At 36.9% G+C, this 20981-nt stretch overlaps 1 protein-coding gene across 11 annotated transcripts in view; it reads right to left on the bottom strand.

Annotated features, from left to right (window-relative positions):
- The window catches only part of RNF38 (ring finger protein 38), a 124333-nt gene that overhangs the window by 19492 nt on the left and 83860 nt on the right, over positions 1 to 20981 (bottom strand). For all 11 annotated transcript variants that reach the window (XM_027105508.1, XM_027105503.1, XM_027105505.1 and 8 more), the window contains 2 exons: positions 19356 to 19549; positions 11101 to 11314 (listed from right to left, as the gene is read on the bottom strand). In XM_027105508.1, coding sequence (XP_026961309.1) covers positions 11101 to 11314; positions 19356 to 19549 — 408 coding nt within the window. The remainder of the gene's footprint in view (positions 1 to 11100; positions 11315 to 19355; positions 19550 to 20981) is intronic.

Genomic DNA, 20981 nt, shown 5'->3' with positions numbered 1-20981 from the left:
ATTTAGACAGTTTTACAATCTTCTACATAGAGGGCTTGAACATCTTTTAAAGATTCTTAACTTCCTTTGTATTATTTTGATTTTTCAATTTTACTTTCTTATTTGCATATTTATTATGGGGAATTTCAAACATGTTCAATACCAGTATACTGAACCCCCATATCTAGCATATAGCCTCCAAAACCACAAAACCATATATCCAATCCACTCCCATCAACTTCTCCCCTTCCTGTACTTTGCTGAAGCAAATCCTAGGAACCTATCACTTCATAAATGTTTCAGTACTTATTTCTAAAAGACAACACTCAAAGCACTCAAAGTTTTACCATTAATTATGCTGTTTGAAATAGGTTATGTGGAACAAACGCAGAAGATGGCTGTGTGGGAATATGCGGAGCTAGCATCTCCCCACAACTAGGGCACCTGCCAGCTGCTGGTGGGGGACTCTGATGGCCAAGGAGATGGGAGGAACCCCAAAGTGAACTAGTAGGATGTAGGGGGACTGAGTGGGGAGGAGAAATGCAGGCCAGACAGGATCAGTGCCCCTCAGGCCAGGGAGATCAGGAGAGGCAGGTGGGAGGGGCCCTCCCAGACCAGAGGAGGAGAGGTGGGAGGGAGTTTGCCCCACCCACTCGAGCCCAGGAAGCCTTCTGGACTCCCAGGTGAGGTCCCCTGCCCTCTGAGACCAGAAGTGGGGGGCATACCTGGGTTCTTTCTGTTTCTTGAGCCTAAGCCCCACCCCCCACAGGGCCTTTTCCAGCCCTGTGGGTCCTGAGCATTGGCCCCACCCACCGCCCAAACCTCACCCTTGCTTAGGCCCCGCCCTCCACAGCCAAGGCCTCCCCCCCACTTTTTTTCCTTTTCCCCCCTCCTTTTTACTACTGTGGTACTGATGTACCTTCCAGCTGTTGTTTCATCTATATTTTTATTTTTATATTCTTCCTAACATCTGTTAGTTTCCTAGTCTAATTTTATTTTTTACTTTGTTATTGTTGTGGTTCCCACCGCCCCAACCGTGCCCCAGGCAGCTTGCAGGATCTTGGTTCACAAGCCTGGGGTCGGGCTGAAGCTCCTGTGGTGGGAGCTCTGAGGCTGAACCACTGGACTAGCAGAGAACCTCAGACCCCAGGGAACATTCATCAGAGTGAGGTCTCACGGAGTTCCGCATCTCAGCACCAAGACCCAGCTCTACCCAACAGCCTACAAACCGCAGTGTTAGAAGCCTCAGGCCAAACCACCATTAAGACAGGATCACAATCGCACTCATAAAAAAAAAAAAAAAAGAGAGAGAGGGTGCAAAAACATATGTCACAGATGAAGGAGCAAGGTAAAAACCTATAAGACCAAATAAATGAAGAGGAAAAAGTCAATCTACCTGAAAAAGAATTCAGAGTAATGACAGTAAAGAAGATCCAGAATCTCGGAAACAGAATGGAGGCACGATTGAGAAAATACAAGAAATGTTTAACAAAGATCTAGAAGAACTAAAGAACAAACAAACAGAGATGAACAACACAATAAATGAAATGAAAAATACACTAGAAGGAATCAGTAACAGAATAACTGAGGCAAAAGAATGAATAAGTGAGCTGGAAGACAAAATGGTGGAAATAACTGCTGAGGAGCAGAATAAAGAAATAAGAATGAAAAGAATTGAAGACAATCTCACAGACCTCTGGGACAATACTAAATGCACCAACATTCGAATTACAGGGGTCCCAGAAGAAGAAGAGAAAAAGAAAGGGTCTGAGAAAATATTTGAAGAGATTATAGTGGAAAACTTCCCTAACATGGGAAAGGAAATAGTCACCCAAGTCCAGGAAGCACAGAGAGTCCCATACAGGATAAACCCTAGGAAAAACACACCAAGATACATATTAACCAAACTAACAAAAATTAAATTCAAAGAAAAAATATTAAAAGCAGCAAGGGAAAAACAAAAAATAACATACAAAGGAATCCCTATAAGGTTATCAGCTGATTTTTCAGCGGAAATTCTGAAGGCCAGAAGGGAGTGGCAGAATATACTTAAAGTAATGAAAGAGAAAAACCTACAACCAAGGCAAGGATCTCATTCAGATTCTACGGAGCAGTCAAAAGCTTTTCAGACAAACAAAAGCTAAGAGAATTCAGCACCATCAAACCAGCTTTACAACAAATGCTAAAGAAATTTCTCTAAGTGGGAAACACAAGAGAAGAAAAAACCCCACAAAAACAAACCCAAAACAATTAAGAGAATGGTAATAGGAACATACATATCAACAATAAACCTGAATGTAAACAGATTAGATGCCCCAACCAAAAGACACAGACTGGCTGAATGGATACAAAAACAAGACCCATATATATGCTGTCTACAAGAGACCCACTTCAGACCTAGGGACACATACAGACTGAAAGTGAAGGGATGGAAAAAGATATCCCATGCAAATGGAAATCAAAAGGAAGCTGAAGTAGCAATACTCGTATCAGATAAAATAGACTTTAAAATAAAGACTGTTAACAGGGCTAAGGAGGGACACTACATAATGATCAAAGGATCAATCTAAGAATAAGATATAACAATTATAAATGTTTATGCACCCAACATAGGAGCACTTCAATACATAAGGCAAATGCTAACAACCATGAAAGGAGAGATCGACAGTAACACAATAATAGTAGGGGACTTTTAACACCCCACTTACACCAATGGACAGATCATCCAAACAAAATAAAGAAGGAAACACAAGCTTTAAATGACACAATAGATCAGACAGATCTAATGGATATTTATAGAACACTACACCCACAAGTGGCAGAATACACTTTCTTCTCAAGTGGACATGGAACATCCTCCAGGACAGATCACATCTTGGGTCACAAATCAAGCCTCGGAAAATTTAAGAAAATTGAAATCATAGCATGCATCTTTTCTGACCACAACACTATGAGATTGGTAATCAATTACAGGGAAAAACCTGTAAAAACACAAATACATGGAGGCTAAACACTGCGCTAGTCGATAACCAAGAGATCACTGAAGAAATCAAAGAAGAAATTAAAAAATACATAGAAACAAATGACAACAAAAACACGACAACCCTAAACCTATGGGATGCAGCAAAAGTAGTTCTAAGAGGGAAGTTTATAGCAATTCAATCTCGCCTCAAGAAACAAGAAAAATCTCAAATAAACAATCTAACCCTATACTTAAAACAACTAGAGAAAGAAGAACAAAGAAAACCCAAAGTCAGTAGAAGGAAAGAAATCATAAAGATCAGAGCAGAAATAAATGAAATATAAACAAAGAAAACAACAGCAAAGATCAATAAAACTAAAACCTGGCTCTTTGAGAAGATAAACATAATTGATAAACCCTTAGCCAGATTCATCAAGAAAAAAGGGAGAGGACACAAATCAATAAAATTAGAAATGAAAAAAGAGAAATCACAACTGACACTGGAGAAATACAAAGTTTTATAAAAGACTACTACAAACAACTATATGCCAATAAAATGGACAACCATGAAGAAATGGACAAATTCTTGGAAAGGTACAATTTTACAAGATTGAACCAGGAAGAATTAGAAAATATAAACAGACCTAACATAAGTAATTAAATTGAAAACATAATTAAAAATATTCCAACAAACAAAAGTCCAGGACCAGATGGCTTCACAGGCGAATTCTATCAAACATGTAAAGAAGAGCTAATACCGATCCTTCTCAAACTCTTCCAAAAAACTGCAGAGGGAGAAACACTCCCAAATTCATTCTACGAAACCACCATCACCCTGATACCAAAACCAGAAAAATATAACACAAAAAAAGAAAATTATAGACCAATATCACTGATGAACATAGATACAAAAATCCTGAACAAAATACTAGCAAACAGAATCCAACAGCACATTAAAAGGATCACCATGATCAAGTGGGATTTATCCCAGGGATGCAAGGATTCTTCAATATACGCAAATCAATCAATGTGATACACCACATTAACAAATTAAGGAATAAAAACCATATGATCTCAGATGCAGAAAAAGCTTTTGACAAAATTCAACACCAATTTATGATAAAAACTCTCCAGAAAATGGGCATAGAAGGAACCTACCTCAACATAATAAAGGCCAAATATGACAAACCCACAGCAAACATCATACTCAATGGTGAAAAACTGAAAGCATTTCCACTAAGATCAGGAACAAGACAAGGATGTCCACTCTTGCCACTATTATTCAACATAGTCTTGGAAGTCCTAGCCACGGCAATCAGAGAAGAAAAAGAAAGAAAAGGAATACAAATTGGAAAAGAAGCAGTAAAACCGTCACCGTTTGCAGATGACGTGATACTATACATAGAAAATCCTAAGATGCCACCAGAAAACTACTAGAACTAATCAATGGATTCGGTAAGGTTGCAGGATACAAAATTAATGCACAGAAATCTCTGGCATTCCTATACACCAACAACGAAAAATCAGAAAGAGAAATTAAGGAAACACTCCCATTTACCACCGCAACAAAAAGAATAAAATACCTAGGAATAAACCTGCCTAAGGAGGCGAAAGACTTGTACTCAGCAAACTATGTAACACTGACAAAAGAAATCAAAAATGACATAAACAGATGGAGAAATATACCATGTTCTTGGATTGGAAGAATCAATATTGTTATCTACAGATCACAATACAGCAATCTACAGATTCAATGCAATCCCTATCAAACTACCAATGGCATCCTTCACAGAATTAGAACAAAAAACTTTACAATTTGTATGGAAACACAAAAGACCCCGAATAGCCAAAGTAATCTTGAGAAAGAAAAACGGAGTTGGAGGAATCAGGCTCCCTGACTTCAAACTATACCACAAAGCTACAGTATTCAAGACAGTATGGTACTGGCATAAAAACAGAAATACAGATCAATGGTACAAGATAGAATGCCCAGAGATAAACCCACGCACATATGGGCACCTAATTTACAACAAAGGAGGCAAGAACATACAATGGAGAAAAGACAGCCTCTTCAATAAGTGGTGCTGGGAAAATTGGGCAGCTACATGTACAAGAATGAAATTAGAACACTCCCTAACACCATACACAAAAATAAACTCAAAGTGGATTAAAGACCTAAATGTAAGACCAGACACTATAAAACTCTTAGAGGAAAACATAGGAAAAACACTCTTTGACATAAACCACAGCAAGATCTTTTTTGACCCACCTCCTAAAGTAACAGAAATAAAAACAAAAATAAACAAACTGGACTTAATTAAACTTAAAAGCTTTTGCACAGCAAAGGAAACCGTAAACAAGACAAAAAGACAACCCTCAGAATGGTAGAAAATATTTGCAAATGAAACAACAAAGGATTAACTTCCAAAATATACAAACAGCTCATGGAGCTCAATATCAAAAAAACAAATAATCCAGTTAAAAAATGAGTGGAAGACCTAAACAGACATTTCACCAAGGAAGACATACAGATGGCCAAGAGGCACATGAAAAGATGCTCAACATCACTAATTAATATTAGAGAAATGCAAATCAAAACTATAATGAGGTATCACCTCTTGACGCTCAGAACGGCCATCATCAAAAAATCTACAAACAGTAAATGTCAGAGAGGGTGTGGAGAAAAGGGAACTCTCTTGCACTGTTGGTAGGAATGTAAACTGATACAGCCACTATGGAGAACAGTATGGAGGTTCCTTAAAAAACTAAAAATAGGGGCTTCCCTGGTGGCGCAGTGGTTGAGAGTCCGCCTGCCGATGCAGGGGATGCAGGTTCGTTCCCCGGTCCAGGAAGATCCCACATGCCTTGGAGCGGCTAGGCCTGTAAGCCATGGCCACTGAGCCTGCACATCTGGAGCCTGTGCTCTGCAACGGGAGAGGCCACAACGGTGAGAGGCCTGCGTGCCACAAAAAAAAAAAAAAAAAAACAACTAAAAATAGAACTACCATATGACCCAGCAATCCCACTACTGGGCATATACCCTGAGAAAACCATAATTCAGAAAGAGACATGTACCACAATGTTCACTGCAGCACTATTTACAATAGCCAGGACATGGAAGCAACCTAAATGTCCACTGACAAGATGAATGGATAATGAAGATGTGGCACATATATACAATGGAATATTACTCAGCCATAAAAAGAAATGAAATTGAGTTATTTGTAGTGAGGTGGATGGACCTAGAGTCTGTCATACAGAGTGAAGTAAGTCAGAAAGAGAAAAACAAATACTGTATGCTAATGCATATATATGGAATCTTAAAAAAAAAAAAAGGTACTGATGAACGTAGTTGCAGGGCAGGAATAAAGAGGTAGACACAGAAAATGGACTTGAGGACATGGGGTTGGAGGGTGAAGCTGGGGCAAAGTGAGAGTAGCATCGACATATATACACTACTGAATGTAAAATAGCTGGCTGGTGAGAAGCAGCAGCGTAGCACAGGGAGACTGGCTCAGTGCTTTGAGATGACATAGAAGGGTGGGATAGGGAGGATGGGAGGGAGGCTAAAGAGGGAGGGGATAGGGGGACATGTGTACGCATAAGGCTGATACGCTTCGTTGTGCAACAGAAACTAACACAGTATTGTGAAGCAATTATACTCCAATAAAGATCAAGAAAAAAAGAAAGAAATAGATTATGTGAACTCACTGTAGATCTATTTCTGTTGGTTTTCATTTGTAGTCCTTTTTTCCTCACATACTTGGTTAACTTTGTTTACTGCTTACTGTCCCTGAATTTTTTGAAAACTAGCCTGAAGATTTCTTCCTCCAAAGAGAATCTGCATGTTTTCTAGGCCCCTGCCATCCCAAGTACTTTCACTAATTTCACAGTCTGATATGAATTTGGCCGCAAATTACATTTGTTTCTGATCACTCTTATTCTAAGGATACAGCCCTTTAAGGTGCCTATTTTATCTAAGAAGGGTCACCTATGTAGGAGGGGACTCCTTAAACAGTGGTCTCTGATTCCTGTTCTCTTGTGCCTCATGATGGGACTTAAAATTGAAGTTCAAGTTTGCATAAATGAACAACATGCCTTCAGGACAGAACTATCATCCCTACTATCCCTTAAATTTTGACCTGGCAATTCCTTCTGATCTTTAAGCTCTTTTGATGCTTTTAGGATATTAATAATTTATCTAGTATGGTCAATTGTCCTCAATCAATGGGGACGGTCTCAATAACCTTGCCTACCAGCTCTAGAAAATAAAACTCCCTCTTCCATTATAAGACCTTTTATTGGACATGATGGCTAAATTTTATATTTTTGCATCTATTAACAAAACATTCTCCCTTTAGAGTGTTGATGAAATCTATTACCTTAAAACATTTCCTGGGCTTCCCTGGTGGCGCAGTGGTTAAGAATCCGTCTGCCAATGCAGGGGACACAGGTTTGAGCACCGGTCCAAGAAGATCCCACCTACCATGGGGCAACTAAGCCTGTGCGCCACAACTACTGAGCCTCCGCTCTAGAGCCTGTGCTCCACAACAAGAGAAGCCACGGCAAGGAGAAGCCCACGCACGGCAACAAAGAGTAGCCCCTGCTCGCCGCAACTAGAGAAAGCCCGCGCACAGCAACAAAGACCCAACGCAGCACCAACGCAGCCCAAAACAAAAACAAACTAAAAAAAATTTTTCCTAATGTTGAACTTATCCTGCACTGCCAGGATAAACTCTAATAATCATTATTTCAACTTTGCTAATAGACTATTTTAGTATAACACTAGCTATGGTTTATTATTTAAAGCATCTGCATCTGTATTCAAGAGGGAAACTAGTTGAACGCTTTCATCTGTTGTACTGTCTGAGGTTTTATTATTAAGGTTATGTAAGCTTCACAAAATATACTTTGAAAATTTCTATCTTTGTCTATGATGTGGAATAGTTTAAATTGGAACTTTCAGTTCTTTATAGAGATTAGACAGAATTCAGATGTAATCTATAAAGACAGGTTTTTTATTATGCCTTTAATTTCTTCCATAGCTATTGGTCTGTTCAGGTTTTCTACGTCTTGTATTGTTCTGGTGTTTACATATGCAATTGTTTCATTTTTCAATATGTAGACTCAATAAGTAACTTTACATAAACGAGATACCATCTTTTCTGAAATTAAGTCTTCTCCTTTTCTTTCTTTGGTTCCATCTCTACCCTCCTTCCCTTTCCCTTCACTTTAGCACTCACCCCCCTCACGCCTAGTATATATTTCTCTGTATTTTTCTCTATGTTCAGAGTCCTATGTATACAAATATTTAATCACCATGTTTTACAAAATTGAACGTAACACTTGCCTCAATTTTGTTTTTCTTGCTCAACCATATCTTGCAGATATCACTCACATTCCTGGCATAATTCTAAGTAATTCTTTGTAATAGCTTCATTCCATGGTATGAAGGTATCCTAATTTATTCTACTAATGATAAGCAATCACTTCATTCATACTTTGTTTCTATGGATTTGCCTATTTTAGACATTTCATATAAATGAAATCATACAAACTGTGAATCTGTAGCCTTTTGTGACTGGCTTCTTTTACTAAGCATGTTTTCAAGGTTAACCCATGTGGTAGCATGAATTAGTACTTCACTACTTTTTGAGTAATATTCCACTGCACAGATACACCGTATTGCATCTATTCATCAGCTGATCGACATAAGTTATTGCTTTCTGTACATGTAATTTGCATTTAGGCACTGTATCAAATTCTTTCAAACTAGAATATCTTGTGTTTTCTTCTACTACAATTATATAATGAGAGGGAGAAAGATACAATGATTTCTTTCAATGTTTTATATCCATTACAATATCATTCTGCATTTGGCAGAACCCCTAACGTAACACTGAATAAATACGAACAGAGCAAGTATCTCTCTAGTTACTGATTTGTCACTCACAGATTAGGATACTTGCTATTAGTTTTATTTATTATAATTAATTTCCTTCTTGCTCTTTGTTAGAGTTCTTAGTAAACTTTAACTGACTTTTCAACATCTTTTGATTATAATCATATGCTTTTTCTTCTATTATTTGCTAATGCGATATGATTTTCATACAAAACTATCGTCTCTTACTTGGAATAGATCTTATTTGGTCACAGTTTATTACTCTTTTGATATGGTGCTATAGTGTACTTTCTAAACATCTATTTAGAAATTCTGCCTATGCATTAGGGAGTTTGGGGGGATTACTATCTTTATTTGCTTTTGGTATTAAAACTATGCTGGTTTCACAAAATAGAGAGTTTGACTTATTAAAAAAAAGCTGCCTGGAATTATTTGAGCACTCTCTAAAGGTTAGAGAAAACAGCTGTGAAGCTATCTTGTCACCGTGCCTTGGTAAATCTCTGATTAGCTTTCACACTTCTGTGGTAATTCAAATTTTCCTGTTATTATTGGGTCAATTTTTGGAACTTCAAGTTTTCTTTTGTCCCCCCCAGGGTTATATATAAAATTTCATTATAATAGTTAATAATGAAGCAATACTTGAGCACTTACCACTTGCACTAGTTTAAGTGCTCAGAATGGATTAACTCTTAATTCTTTCAACATCCCTTATGAAACAGGTGCTATTTTCATTTTACAACTGAAAAAATTCTTTGAATGTTTCCTACATATAGAGATATATCTTTTTATCATTCCTACTCTTCTTTACATTTGTTCTTTTTTCTATAACCAAGCTCAGAAGAGGTGTGCCATCCTTACCAACTTTTCAAAGCACTAGGATTGGGTTTTCTTTGTGCTACTTCCCTTATTAAAAGAATAGATTTTCAAATCATTAATTTTAGTTGTTTGCCTGGTAAGTTATTCATCCCAATTCCTTTTGGTTTATTCTGTAACATTTCACCCTAATTACTCAAGCAATTAGTGTTCATAATGAAGGTTTATAAAATTTCTTGGAGAACAGCTTTGGCCTGTCCCACTGACTATGGTATGAAGATTTTTCCTTTACAACCTTGTCTCAAATATTTCAGTGTCATTTTTTTAAAATCTTTTTTTAAAACTTATGATTTACAGTTTTATCAGATTATGACCACAAAAAATATGGTCTGGAAAAACTTTTCTTTTTAAAACTTATTATTATGTGATTAATTTTTTTAAGTGTTTCATGAACATAAAGGGAAAGAACATGGCTGAAGGAAGAAGGATGTCTGAGCAAAATCACATTTTCTCTCAACTGTCAGTATACGGTACTTTCATTGTTTTCCAGCATCCAGTGCAGTAGATTAAAAAAAAAAAAAAAATCAAACGCTAGTCTGATTTGATTTCCTTTCCTTTGTAATTTCTGCTGTCTATAAACTTGGAAGGTTTTTTTTCCTTATCTTTAAAATCCATAAACTTTATAAGAATATGTCTAGATTTGTCTTTTTTAAAATAATATTTATTTACTTATTTATTTTGGCTGCGCCGATTCTTAGTTCTGGCATGCAGGATCTTTTAGTTGCGGCATGCATGTGGGATCTAGTTCCCCGACCAGGGATTGAACCCGGCCCCCTGCATTGGGAGCATGGAGTCTTACCCACTGGACCACAAGCGAAGTCCCTAGATTTGTGTCTTTTTTGACCTCAGAAAATCATACAATTTTGGCCTCAGGCTCTAAGGACTGGCAAACCCTCTTCTCAGCTAGTCCCTCAGTTCCTGGAAGGAACAAAGGGAAAGGAAGCTCTGTACCTGTCATCTCCATGGAGACCTAGAGAAACTTGTAATCAAAGATGCACCCAACTGTCTTGCCTACTGAATTACTCCAGAAGAAACCGGAAGGGAGAGGGAAACAGGAATATAGACTCAAACCACCAGCTGTCTGATATCCGCTATAAATCCTGTATTGGTCATTTTAAACCAACTATTATAATGAAGTCATTCTGAGCTTTCACAACCTTGATCCTAATTTTTTAAAGTTCAACCTTCTTCTAAGGAAGCTGTGTAGAATTTAAATTTTAATCCTCAATGAAGAATGATGAACTTACCTAAAATAGCTTCATTTTGGGTAAAATTGTTTCCTTTTAGGTAAAATTAGAAGAAATCTACAATAAAAAACAACCAACCTCAATAAACTGCTACCAACTTTCAGCATCTGTATTTCCTGGGCATTCTGTTACTATACCTGATCATGTATGTCAACCATTACTGCATTCTGCTGGGGTGGATGAGCAGCAGGGTGTAATAGACGGGGAGATACATTCGGAGGGTGGAAGGCTCGAGGTTCCTCTATTGCTTGCTGCTGTGCATAAGGGAGATGGTGATAATTTTCATCTTGACTAATGGAATTATGTCGAGACAGACGATCCCTTCTTCCTCTCTGGCGCCTGACAGGAGGACTGTAATATAGCAAAAATGTCAAAAAGGTTGTTATAATGTTTACTGTTGTGATCCATCAGGATTCTGTATTGTCTCTCGTTGTAATCCATTAGTAGTATATGCTAAGGTAGGCTTGAGTATTAAAGAATTGCTGTGGTTCATCATCAGCTCTGAACACTTACAAATTTAAATAGAATGTATATGTTTTTCAAAATATAACAGAAGTAAACAAAATTGATAATCAGCTCTGAGATTATTTAGAAATCAATAGCCAATCACTGTCATTTTGGGGGAGGGGGTTTAATTGTATAAAATTGATCCTTTTATAGGCAAATATAGTCAAATATCAGCAATTTCATATGGTTTAACCTATTATTTTGCCTCCTTTATTTTATAAACATTTTAGAACAAATTTTAATTTGCATATGTACCTTGGCTGTAATCCACATATGACTAATGGGCATTTTATGTTTGTCTATCTGGCTAAGACACATAGAAAAGACATAGTTCCTATATGCCCAAAATGACAATTTTAAAAAATGAGAGTAGAAAATACATAAAATAACTAAAACACATTTAATTTGTTGACAATTGCAAATAATCGAGTAATTGGGTAAATGCCGAGAATGGAAATGATGGCAAAATAGCATCAGCATAAATGTTCCAGTAATATACAGAATTTTTAGGTAGAATCTGGTTACTGAAGGAAACCACTTTTACTCCCCATGCACTTGTCATGGACATAGTTTAACACAAATAACAAGTTATCATGAGTAGACTTCCAACTTCCACTTCCCTACAATTCCACAATTCAGCTCCACTGCTTTTTACAATGCCTCAGCACGCATAACAATTCGAAAAAGCAGCAGGCCTCATTAAAAATGTACTCCACATTAGGCAAAAGAGGCCGAACAGCCCCCTTCAAGACACAGCTGCACACAGCCACCTCAGCAGCATTTACTGAGGACAGGTCACCTTTTCCTTAATTGTTGCACTCTGCACCTCTAAATCTGTTTCTTCTCACTCTCAACTGCCCAGTCTTAAAAAGAAAAAGGGACACTCCTTTGCAACATCAACTCCTCTACAGTGCTCTTAAAACTAACCCCCAGGTTCTTGCTCCATTTATTGCTTCCTCTATCTTTATTTTCAGCGTAACTCTTTTTTGCATTTCTGCTTCAAAACTGACATACTGTATTTCACTGATTTTCAGATGCCATCCACCTTCGAACTCACTTTAATGTTTTGAGATAATTTTAATATAATTTTTGTGTACCCCTCACCCAGCTTTCCTTCATGTTAATATCTTCCATTAGAATAATTATTAAAATTAGGAAATAAACCTTGGTATCATACTGTTAACTAAACAACAGAATGTATTCAGATTTTACCCAGTTTTTCTACCAATATCCCCTCACGGTCTAAAAATCCAGTGCAGGATCCCATCATTGCATATAGTGGTCATGGTTCCTTAGTCTTCTCCAATCCATGACAGTTCCTCAGTCTTTCACGACCTTGATACCTCTGAAGACATATTTACTCTGCAGAATACCCTTTAACCCAGATTTGTCTGATGTTTTCGCATGATCTGCATGACGTTATGCATTACTGGAAAGGATATCACAGAGGTGATAGGCCCTTTTCAGTGCATTGTATCCAGGGGCACATGACATCACATGCATCACTCATGCCTATGTATTTACCACCAATCACTTGGCTAAATTGGTTTCTGCCAAGACCCTCTACTACAAAATCACCATTCTTCCCTTTGTAATTACCAAATACTTGGGGTGGGGGGGGAGATACTTTGAGACCATGCAAATATTCTGCTTCTGCTAAAAGTTTTGCCAATAACTTTAGCATGCATGAATGGACCTTCAGCTATCACTATTATAATATTCTAATGGTGATTTTCTACTCCCCTCATTTCTTCCACATGTATTAATTGGAATTCCATAAGGAAGAACTGTTCCCTCTCTCCCATTTATTTGTTTATTCACTTATTTATGAGTATGGGCTAATGGATATTTATTTTATTCTTTAGGTTATAATCCACACTATTGTTTTATTTTGTTGTTAAAATTATTTCAACTTTGTCCAATGGGAGCACATTCAGTTTAGCTCCTGTGCCCTTTTACTACTGTTCCTTACTATACGGACAATATACTCTAGGCTTATCTTGTATTTTCCCTATACCAACTCTGGAATTAACCAGTTTTCCAGAGCCCTGGTTCCTTTGACTGTGGAATGGTAATTAGAAGGTAAGTGCGCTGACTGCTACACTATTTCTAGTCTCTCTAAGAGAAAAGAACAAGAAAATTTATCTATGTATACTAATTCACGTATATGTACATAGCTTTATACCTGTAAAAATATTTTAAAGGACTGTTTAATGTATCACTAAAAAGAGGAGGAAAGCTGCCAATTAGATTATACTATACCATCAATTTAGAGACATTATGATGTGAAAAAATGTGTACCTTACAATCAAAATAGAAAATATACGCCCAGATCACTCATCTCCCGAAAAAACACTCAGCCTGTCCACAAACTTTAAGGGTCCCTTTTAATATTGTTTTATTCTGTTGTTGCTTCTTGCTCTCACTTCCCTACTCAACATAATTTCAATAACTCAAACTTAACACAAATTAAGACCCAAGCTCTCACGCTGACACATAAGTTCCTTGACAATTTTGGTCCTTGTCTTTACTGAATTGCCTCTCATTAAATCTGTTATGTATGCCTTTGTAGTAGAACATTTAGAAAGCAGAATTATTGGAAAATCTAGAAATAATAAACAGTGATAAGATGAACAAATATTTCTTTCAGTTGACTTTTATATCTATGATAGGTACTACTTTGTCACTTTGTTTTAGATGTATCACTTGTGAACAGCACAAAGCTCTTCCCTCCTGGTCTCACTGACCTGCCTTTTGTTGGATTGCATTTTCTATATATGTTGTTTATCTGTTTCATTGTGTGGAAGCTATATGTTCCAGTTCTATTCTTCTAGTGACTACACTTGAATTTTTAAACACATAATTCAATTTTTCTGAAAACATCTAGATTACACATTTTTACTTCTCTCTGCTCTGTCCCCATTTTACATTCAGATCTTTCCTGAAATTTTTTCTTTTTTTTTGAACAACAGACCTTTATTCAGACTTAGCAGTATGTCTTTTTTGTTTCCTTTCCTAATCAAATGGTATTAAATCCTACTTCTTACATTTATTCTTCCACTTCCTAGAGTACAGTATTTAATAATTCTTTCAAGAAGGTTCTCTTTTTTTTTCTTTTATTATTTCTTTTTTAATTGTAGTTGCTGTACAATATTACGTAAGTTACAGGTGTACAATACAGTGATTCACAATTTTAAAGGTTATGTTCCACTTATAGTCATTATGAAATACTGGCTATACTCCCCGTGTTGTATATGTATCCTTGCAGCTTATTTTATACCTAATAGTTTGTACCTCTTATCCCCTACCCTTATATTAGCCCTCTCCGTCCTCCTTCCCTCTCCCCACCGGTAACCACTAGTTTGTTCTCTGTATCTGTGAGTCTGCTTCTTTTTTTACATTCAACTAGTTAGCTGTATTTTTTAGATTCCATATATATAAGTGATGTCATACAGTATTTGTTTTTCTCTGACTTATTTTACTTGGCATAATGCCCTCCAAGTCCATCCATGTTGCTGCAAATGGCAAAATTTCGGCCTTTTTAATGGCTGAGTAGTATTCCATTGTGTGGAACACACACACACACACACACACACACACATCCTTTATCCATTCACCTGTTGATGGACACTTAGGTTGCTTCCATACCTTGGCAATCGTAAATAATGCTGCTATGAACACTGGGGTGCATATGTTTCTGAATTAGTATTTTTGGTTTTTTTGGATATCTACCCAGGAGTGAAACTGCTGGATCATATGGTAGTTTTGTTTTTAGTGTTTCTGAGAAATCTTCATACTATTTTCCATAGTGGCTGCACCAATTTACATTCCCACCAACAGTGTATAAGGGTTCTCTTTTTTCCACACCTTTGCTAACATTTGTTTTTTGCGTTCTTTTCAATAATAGCTGTTCTGCCAGGTGTGAGGTGGTATCTCATTGTGGTTTGGATTTGCATCTCCCTGATGATTAGCAATACTGAGCATCTTTCCATGTACCTGTTGGCCACCTGCACTTCCTCTCTGAAAAACTGTCTACTCAGGTCTTCTGCCCATTTTTTAACTGAGTTTTTTTTTGACATTGAGTTGTATGAGCTGTTTATATATGTTCGATATTAATCCCATATTGGTCATATCATTTGCAAACATCTTCTCCCATTCAGTAGGCTGTCCTTTCATTTTGTCGATGAATTTTGTGCTGTGCAAAAGCTTTTAAGTTTAATTAAGTCCGATTTGTTTATTTTTGCTTTAATTTTCTTCTCTTTAGGAGACAGATCCAAAAAATACTGCTGCAATTTATGTGAAAGAGTTCACCTATGTTTTCCTCTAGGAGTTTTATAGTATCTGGTCTTACATTTAGCTGTTTAATCCATTTTGAATTTATTTCTGTATATTGTGTTAGAGAATGTTCTAATTTTATTTTTTTACATGTAGCTGTCCAGTTTTCCCAGCACCACTTACTGAAGAGGCTGTCTTTTCTCCATTGTATATTCTTGCCTCCTTTGCCACAGACTGACCATACTGCGTGGGTTTATTTCTGGGCTTTCCATCCTGTTCCATTGATCTATGTGTCTGTTTTTATGCCAGTATCATACTGTCTTGATGACTGTAGCTTTGTAGTATATAGTCTGAAGTCAGGGAGCATGATTCCTTCAGCTCTGTTGTTTTTTCTCAAGATTGTTTTGGCCATTCAGGATATTTTGTGTCTCCATACAAACTTTAAAATTATTTGTTCTAGTTCTGCGAAAAATGCCATTGGTATTTTGATGGAGACTGCACTGAATCTGTAGATTGCCTTGGGTAGTATGGTCCTTTTAACAATATTAATTCTTCCAATCCAAGAACACGGTATATCTTTCCATCTGTTTTTGTCATCCTCAATTTTTTTCATCAGTGCCTTACAGTTTTCCAAGTACAGGTCTTCTAACTCCTTAAGTAGGTTTATTCCTAGGTATTTTATTCTTTTTGATGTGATGGTAAATGAGACTGTTTCCTTAATTTCTCTTTTTGATGGTTTGTCATTCACGTATAGAAATGCAACAGATTTATGTATATTAATTCTGTAACCTGCAACTCCACTGAATTCATTGATGAGCTCTGGTAGTATCCTGGTGGCATCTTTAGGATTTTCTATGCATAGTATCACATCATCTGCAAACAGTGACAATTTTACTTCTTCCTTTCCAACTTGGATTCCTTTTCTTTTTCCTGTCTGACTGCTTTGGCTACGACATCCAAAACTATGTTAAGTAAAAGTGGCGACAGTGGACATCCTCGTCTTATTCCTGATCTTGGAGGGAACGCTTTCAGGTTTTCACCGTTGAGTATGATGTCAGCTGTAGGTTTGTCATATAAGGCCTTTATTATGTTGAGGTATGTGCCCTCTATGCCTACTTTCTGGAGAGTTATCCAATCATAAATGGATGCTAAATCTTATCAAAAGCTTTTTCTACATCTATTGAAACGATTATATGGTTTTTATTCTTCAATTTGTTAATGTTGTGTATCACACTGATTGACTTGTGGATACTGAGAAATCCTTGCAACCCCAGGATAAATCCCTCTTGATCATGATGTATGATTCAGGGAGGATCTCTTATTGTTCAACATTCTTCATCTCTGAATGTTTGTGCATATTCTTAAATTTCACCAAGATCTTGCTCAACACTCAGTCTTTCTTCAATTTTTAAAAAAATATTTATTTATTTATGGATGCATTGGGTCTTCGTTGCTGCACACGGGCTTTCTCTAGTTGCAGCGAGCGGGGGCTACTCTTCGTTGTGGCACGGGCTTCTCATTGCAATGGCTTCTCTTGTTGTGGAGCACGGTCTCCAGTAGTTGTGGCACATGGGCTTCAGTAGTTGTGGCTCACAGGCTCTAGAGCGCAGGCTCAGTAGTTGTGGCGCATAGGCTTAGTTGCTCCGTGGCATGTGGGATCTTCCCGGACCAGGGCTCAAACCTGCATCCCCTGCATTGGCAGGCAGATTCTTAACCACTGAGCCACCAGAGAAGTCCCTCTTCAATTCTTGAAAATGATTTTGTACTATTTCTGTCTAAATTGTTCCCTTCTATTGTTTCCGCCTGGAAATAGGATTAGACATATTCAGAACTGATGACTCTTGCCTATATTTAAATTTCTTTTCCACACTTTCCATTTTGCCCTTTTACACTACATTCTGGGAAAATTCCTTCACTTGATCTTCCAGGGACCAAGATGCTTTTTCTGCCTGTTTATTAATTTTACCAACTAAGATTTCCAGTTGATTTTTATGGATACAATCTCTTCCACTTCTCTCATGCTACACTTATTCTAAAATTCTATTTTGTTTATTCTCTTAATTGTTTTATTTCTTCTATTAATGGTTTCTTCAAGTTCTTTCTTGTATTGAGTTTCAGTGCCCTTCTTTCACTTTGTTGGCTTTCCTCAAATGTTGGCTTTCCTCAAATGTTTGCGAGTGACGACAAATCACAGGACAGGGGTTATCAGAAGGAGGGTTTTTAATGCTCTATTTTAACCTAGGTGTTGGGCACACCTGTGTGTTATCCTTTTAAGTGTACACTTGTTTTACAAGTTCTCCTGAATGTACGTCACATTTCGCCATAAAGCAATAGGAAAGATTACAGCAGGGGCTCAGGCTGTAACCTTGAAACAACCAACCTTATTTCCTCATGCTATAACATTTAACAGCTATAAAATATTTTACCTGGTTGGCATAACATTATTTTACTTAAACATTCCCATATAATTGGGTAATACTGCACCAGATAATGTAAAAGTCTTAGTGTGTCAACAGAATACAGCTCAGGAACAGGTTTATCTTGTCTTATTTGGAACAATGAATGATGGGTTTTAAGACTCCTTCAGTATTAGTTTCCTAGGGCTGCCCTAATAAAATACCACAGACTCACTTAAACAATAGAAATTCATTTTCTCACAGTCCTAGAGACTATGTCCAAGATCAAGGTGCCAGCATGGCTGGTTTCTAGCGAGAGCTCTCTTCCTAGAGTCTCCTCTTATAAGGACACTAATCCTCTTGGATCAGGGCCCCATCCTTATGACCTCATTCAGCCTAAATTACTTCCTTAGAGGCCTCATCTCTAAATACATCCACACTGGGGGCTAAGGCATCAACCTATGGATCTTCAGGAGACACAAACATTTAGTCTGTAATACCACATCCTGGACATATAAACAGTTGTCTCACCCCAAGTATGCTCTATTTCCTTGGAAGAAGAAAGGTATGACCTCAGACAACTACTAAAGAGGAAGCAGCTCAGGAAATGTATTCCCCTGGGAAGGAAAAGCAAGGGGCAAGTCCTATATGGAAGACAGGACTGAAAGTCAAACTAAATTTCAGTCACTCTTCATATCACAGGCTCCACAATTTTAAAGAAACTTAATTAAGCTCCCAGTTGCCTTAGAGGATACAGAAGGAATATCTGGAGAGAGGTTATTCATTTCTAAGAATGGAGTGGATAAGAATTGCACGAAAAAGAGGCTGCTCATTCCTAAGACCATGGTTCTATATTTCCTTATAGTTATAAACTATAAAATGCATTTTTCAGTAATATGGATTGAAGGCTAGCCCACAAAAAGTCTTAAACCTTAAAGTAGTTGAATTCACATATAATGGTACGGATTGATTTTAGGTAAACCAATTTAGCCTTTCAATTCCTTCTTCTGTCAGTCACAAGCTAAATGAACTCTCATGACGGACTGTAGAAATCTAAACAACTTGTAACGTTGTTTCTCGTGTGTAAGCGTACAAGTAAAAAGGTGTTGATGTGTTTATAAAATTCCTACAGAAAAAATGCTTTCTGATGTTAAAAAAAAATTCACAAATCTACCAATGACCACAAATTTAATAAGTAACTGTAACCAACTAACCTTCTTCTGTTGCGTGCAGGTGTGTTGCATCGTTCCCCTGAGAAGTGATGTTGGCTTGGTCGAACTGAAGGGGGCTGCCTATTTGATGTCATCTCCCATGGTCGCATTGGTGGTGAGGGAGCTGGTGATGCTGATGTATAATCAAAGACTGAATGAGAGAGGCGCTGTCTCTTGGGACTTGGACTATCTTCACTCTGCCAATGCAACAAAATCAATCAACTGAATAAAATCTTTTAAGGATTTTTGCATTACTGTTTACATGCATAGGTGTTTAAGTATGTTTACCACAAAGTGTAAAGGAGGGAAAAAATACACTATCAACCTGAATTAAATACCTTTAAAAGAAACGAGGGGTGGGGTGGGGTGGGGTGGGAAAGGGAGATACACAGTAAATAATATCAAATGAAAAGTTAACTTTTCTTTAAAATATCATAAAATTAACCAGGTAACAACACACAAGGTACACAACAGGGCAATAAACAATTTCTATGGTACTTGACCACCTCTTTAAAGCTCTAATTCAGCTGAGAAAATCTACTATGTCCTCCCATCAGTTAACAGTTACTCTTTTAGGCATTAATTCTTAGCTGAGAGATCAATTTAGGAGGGGGTATAATTTTTTTTTAACATCTTTATTGGGGTATAATTGCTTTACAACGGTGTGTCAGTTTCTGCTTAAGGGGGTATAATTTAAGTAGGCCCTTGATTTGATTTAAAATCACACTTGCCTGCCTCTTTATTCCTGTTATTTAAGGCCATTACATTTATTATTTAATAATGTTTATGTGGACAAAGTAAAATTTATTTAAAACATTAAAAAACAGTCAACTGATCTAGTTCATCAGTTCTTAACTAGAATGTCATAGAATATCTTTGGGAAAGACATGGCATTTCAGGTAGATCATGGGAGTGGTAGATAATTAAAAACCCATACCTGTTAATGTTGAAGCACAGTCTCAAGTTTTCAAGGGTTTAGCTATAAAATTGGTATGGATCACTTAACTGAATTATTAACTCTCCAGGATTCCCCACACAACTCAATTTTCCAATTGAGTCTCTCATCAAAACTGTCAAAATTACAAGTTAACTGAAAGTCTGATGAGGGCTGTGTGTTTTCTAATAGAGCCTCTCCTATCTCCAGTCTACTCCTGCAAATTCTAATCATTTGGGCATTAGGGAACTTTTGATTGGCACCTGCTGCTACAACAAAAATGTTAATATTAGCTAAAGAATATATGAGGTTACATACTATGTTACATTTTAAAATATAAGCATATAAAACAGAACTGATTAAACTGACGGGAATGAAGCAAACTGCTAAATGGTTACTTTTGATCATTCTAAATTATTTAGCAGATGTATTCAAAAAACCATGTCATTTTCCTTCTATACTTAAGAATATTATAATTCACATTTGTTATAACTAAAATAGAAAATAGTTTTCAGAACCATATACAAATGCTCTTGTAACTTTCCTCACACTAACCTTATTTTCTCCCTATATTTAATGGTGCTATTAAAAGTAGTTGTTTTTAACCCCTTGATTTTAATAAGAAAATCAGTTATGTTCTGATAATCCTAAAACTTAGAAAGTGAAAAATAACCATTAATATTTAGATATTCTGA

The sequence above is a fragment of the Aethalodelphis obliquidens genome, unplaced genomic scaffold (assembly GCF_003676395.1).
Source record: "Aethalodelphis obliquidens isolate GAN/ISIS:26980383/991018 unplaced genomic scaffold, ASM367639v1 scaffold7, whole genome shotgun sequence".
Taxonomy (NCBI): Eukaryota; Metazoa; Chordata; class Mammalia; order Artiodactyla; family Delphinidae; genus Aethalodelphis; species Aethalodelphis obliquidens.
The sequence above is the reverse complement of the archived record's forward strand: the minus strand, read 5'-3'. Positions and strand labels throughout refer to the sequence as shown.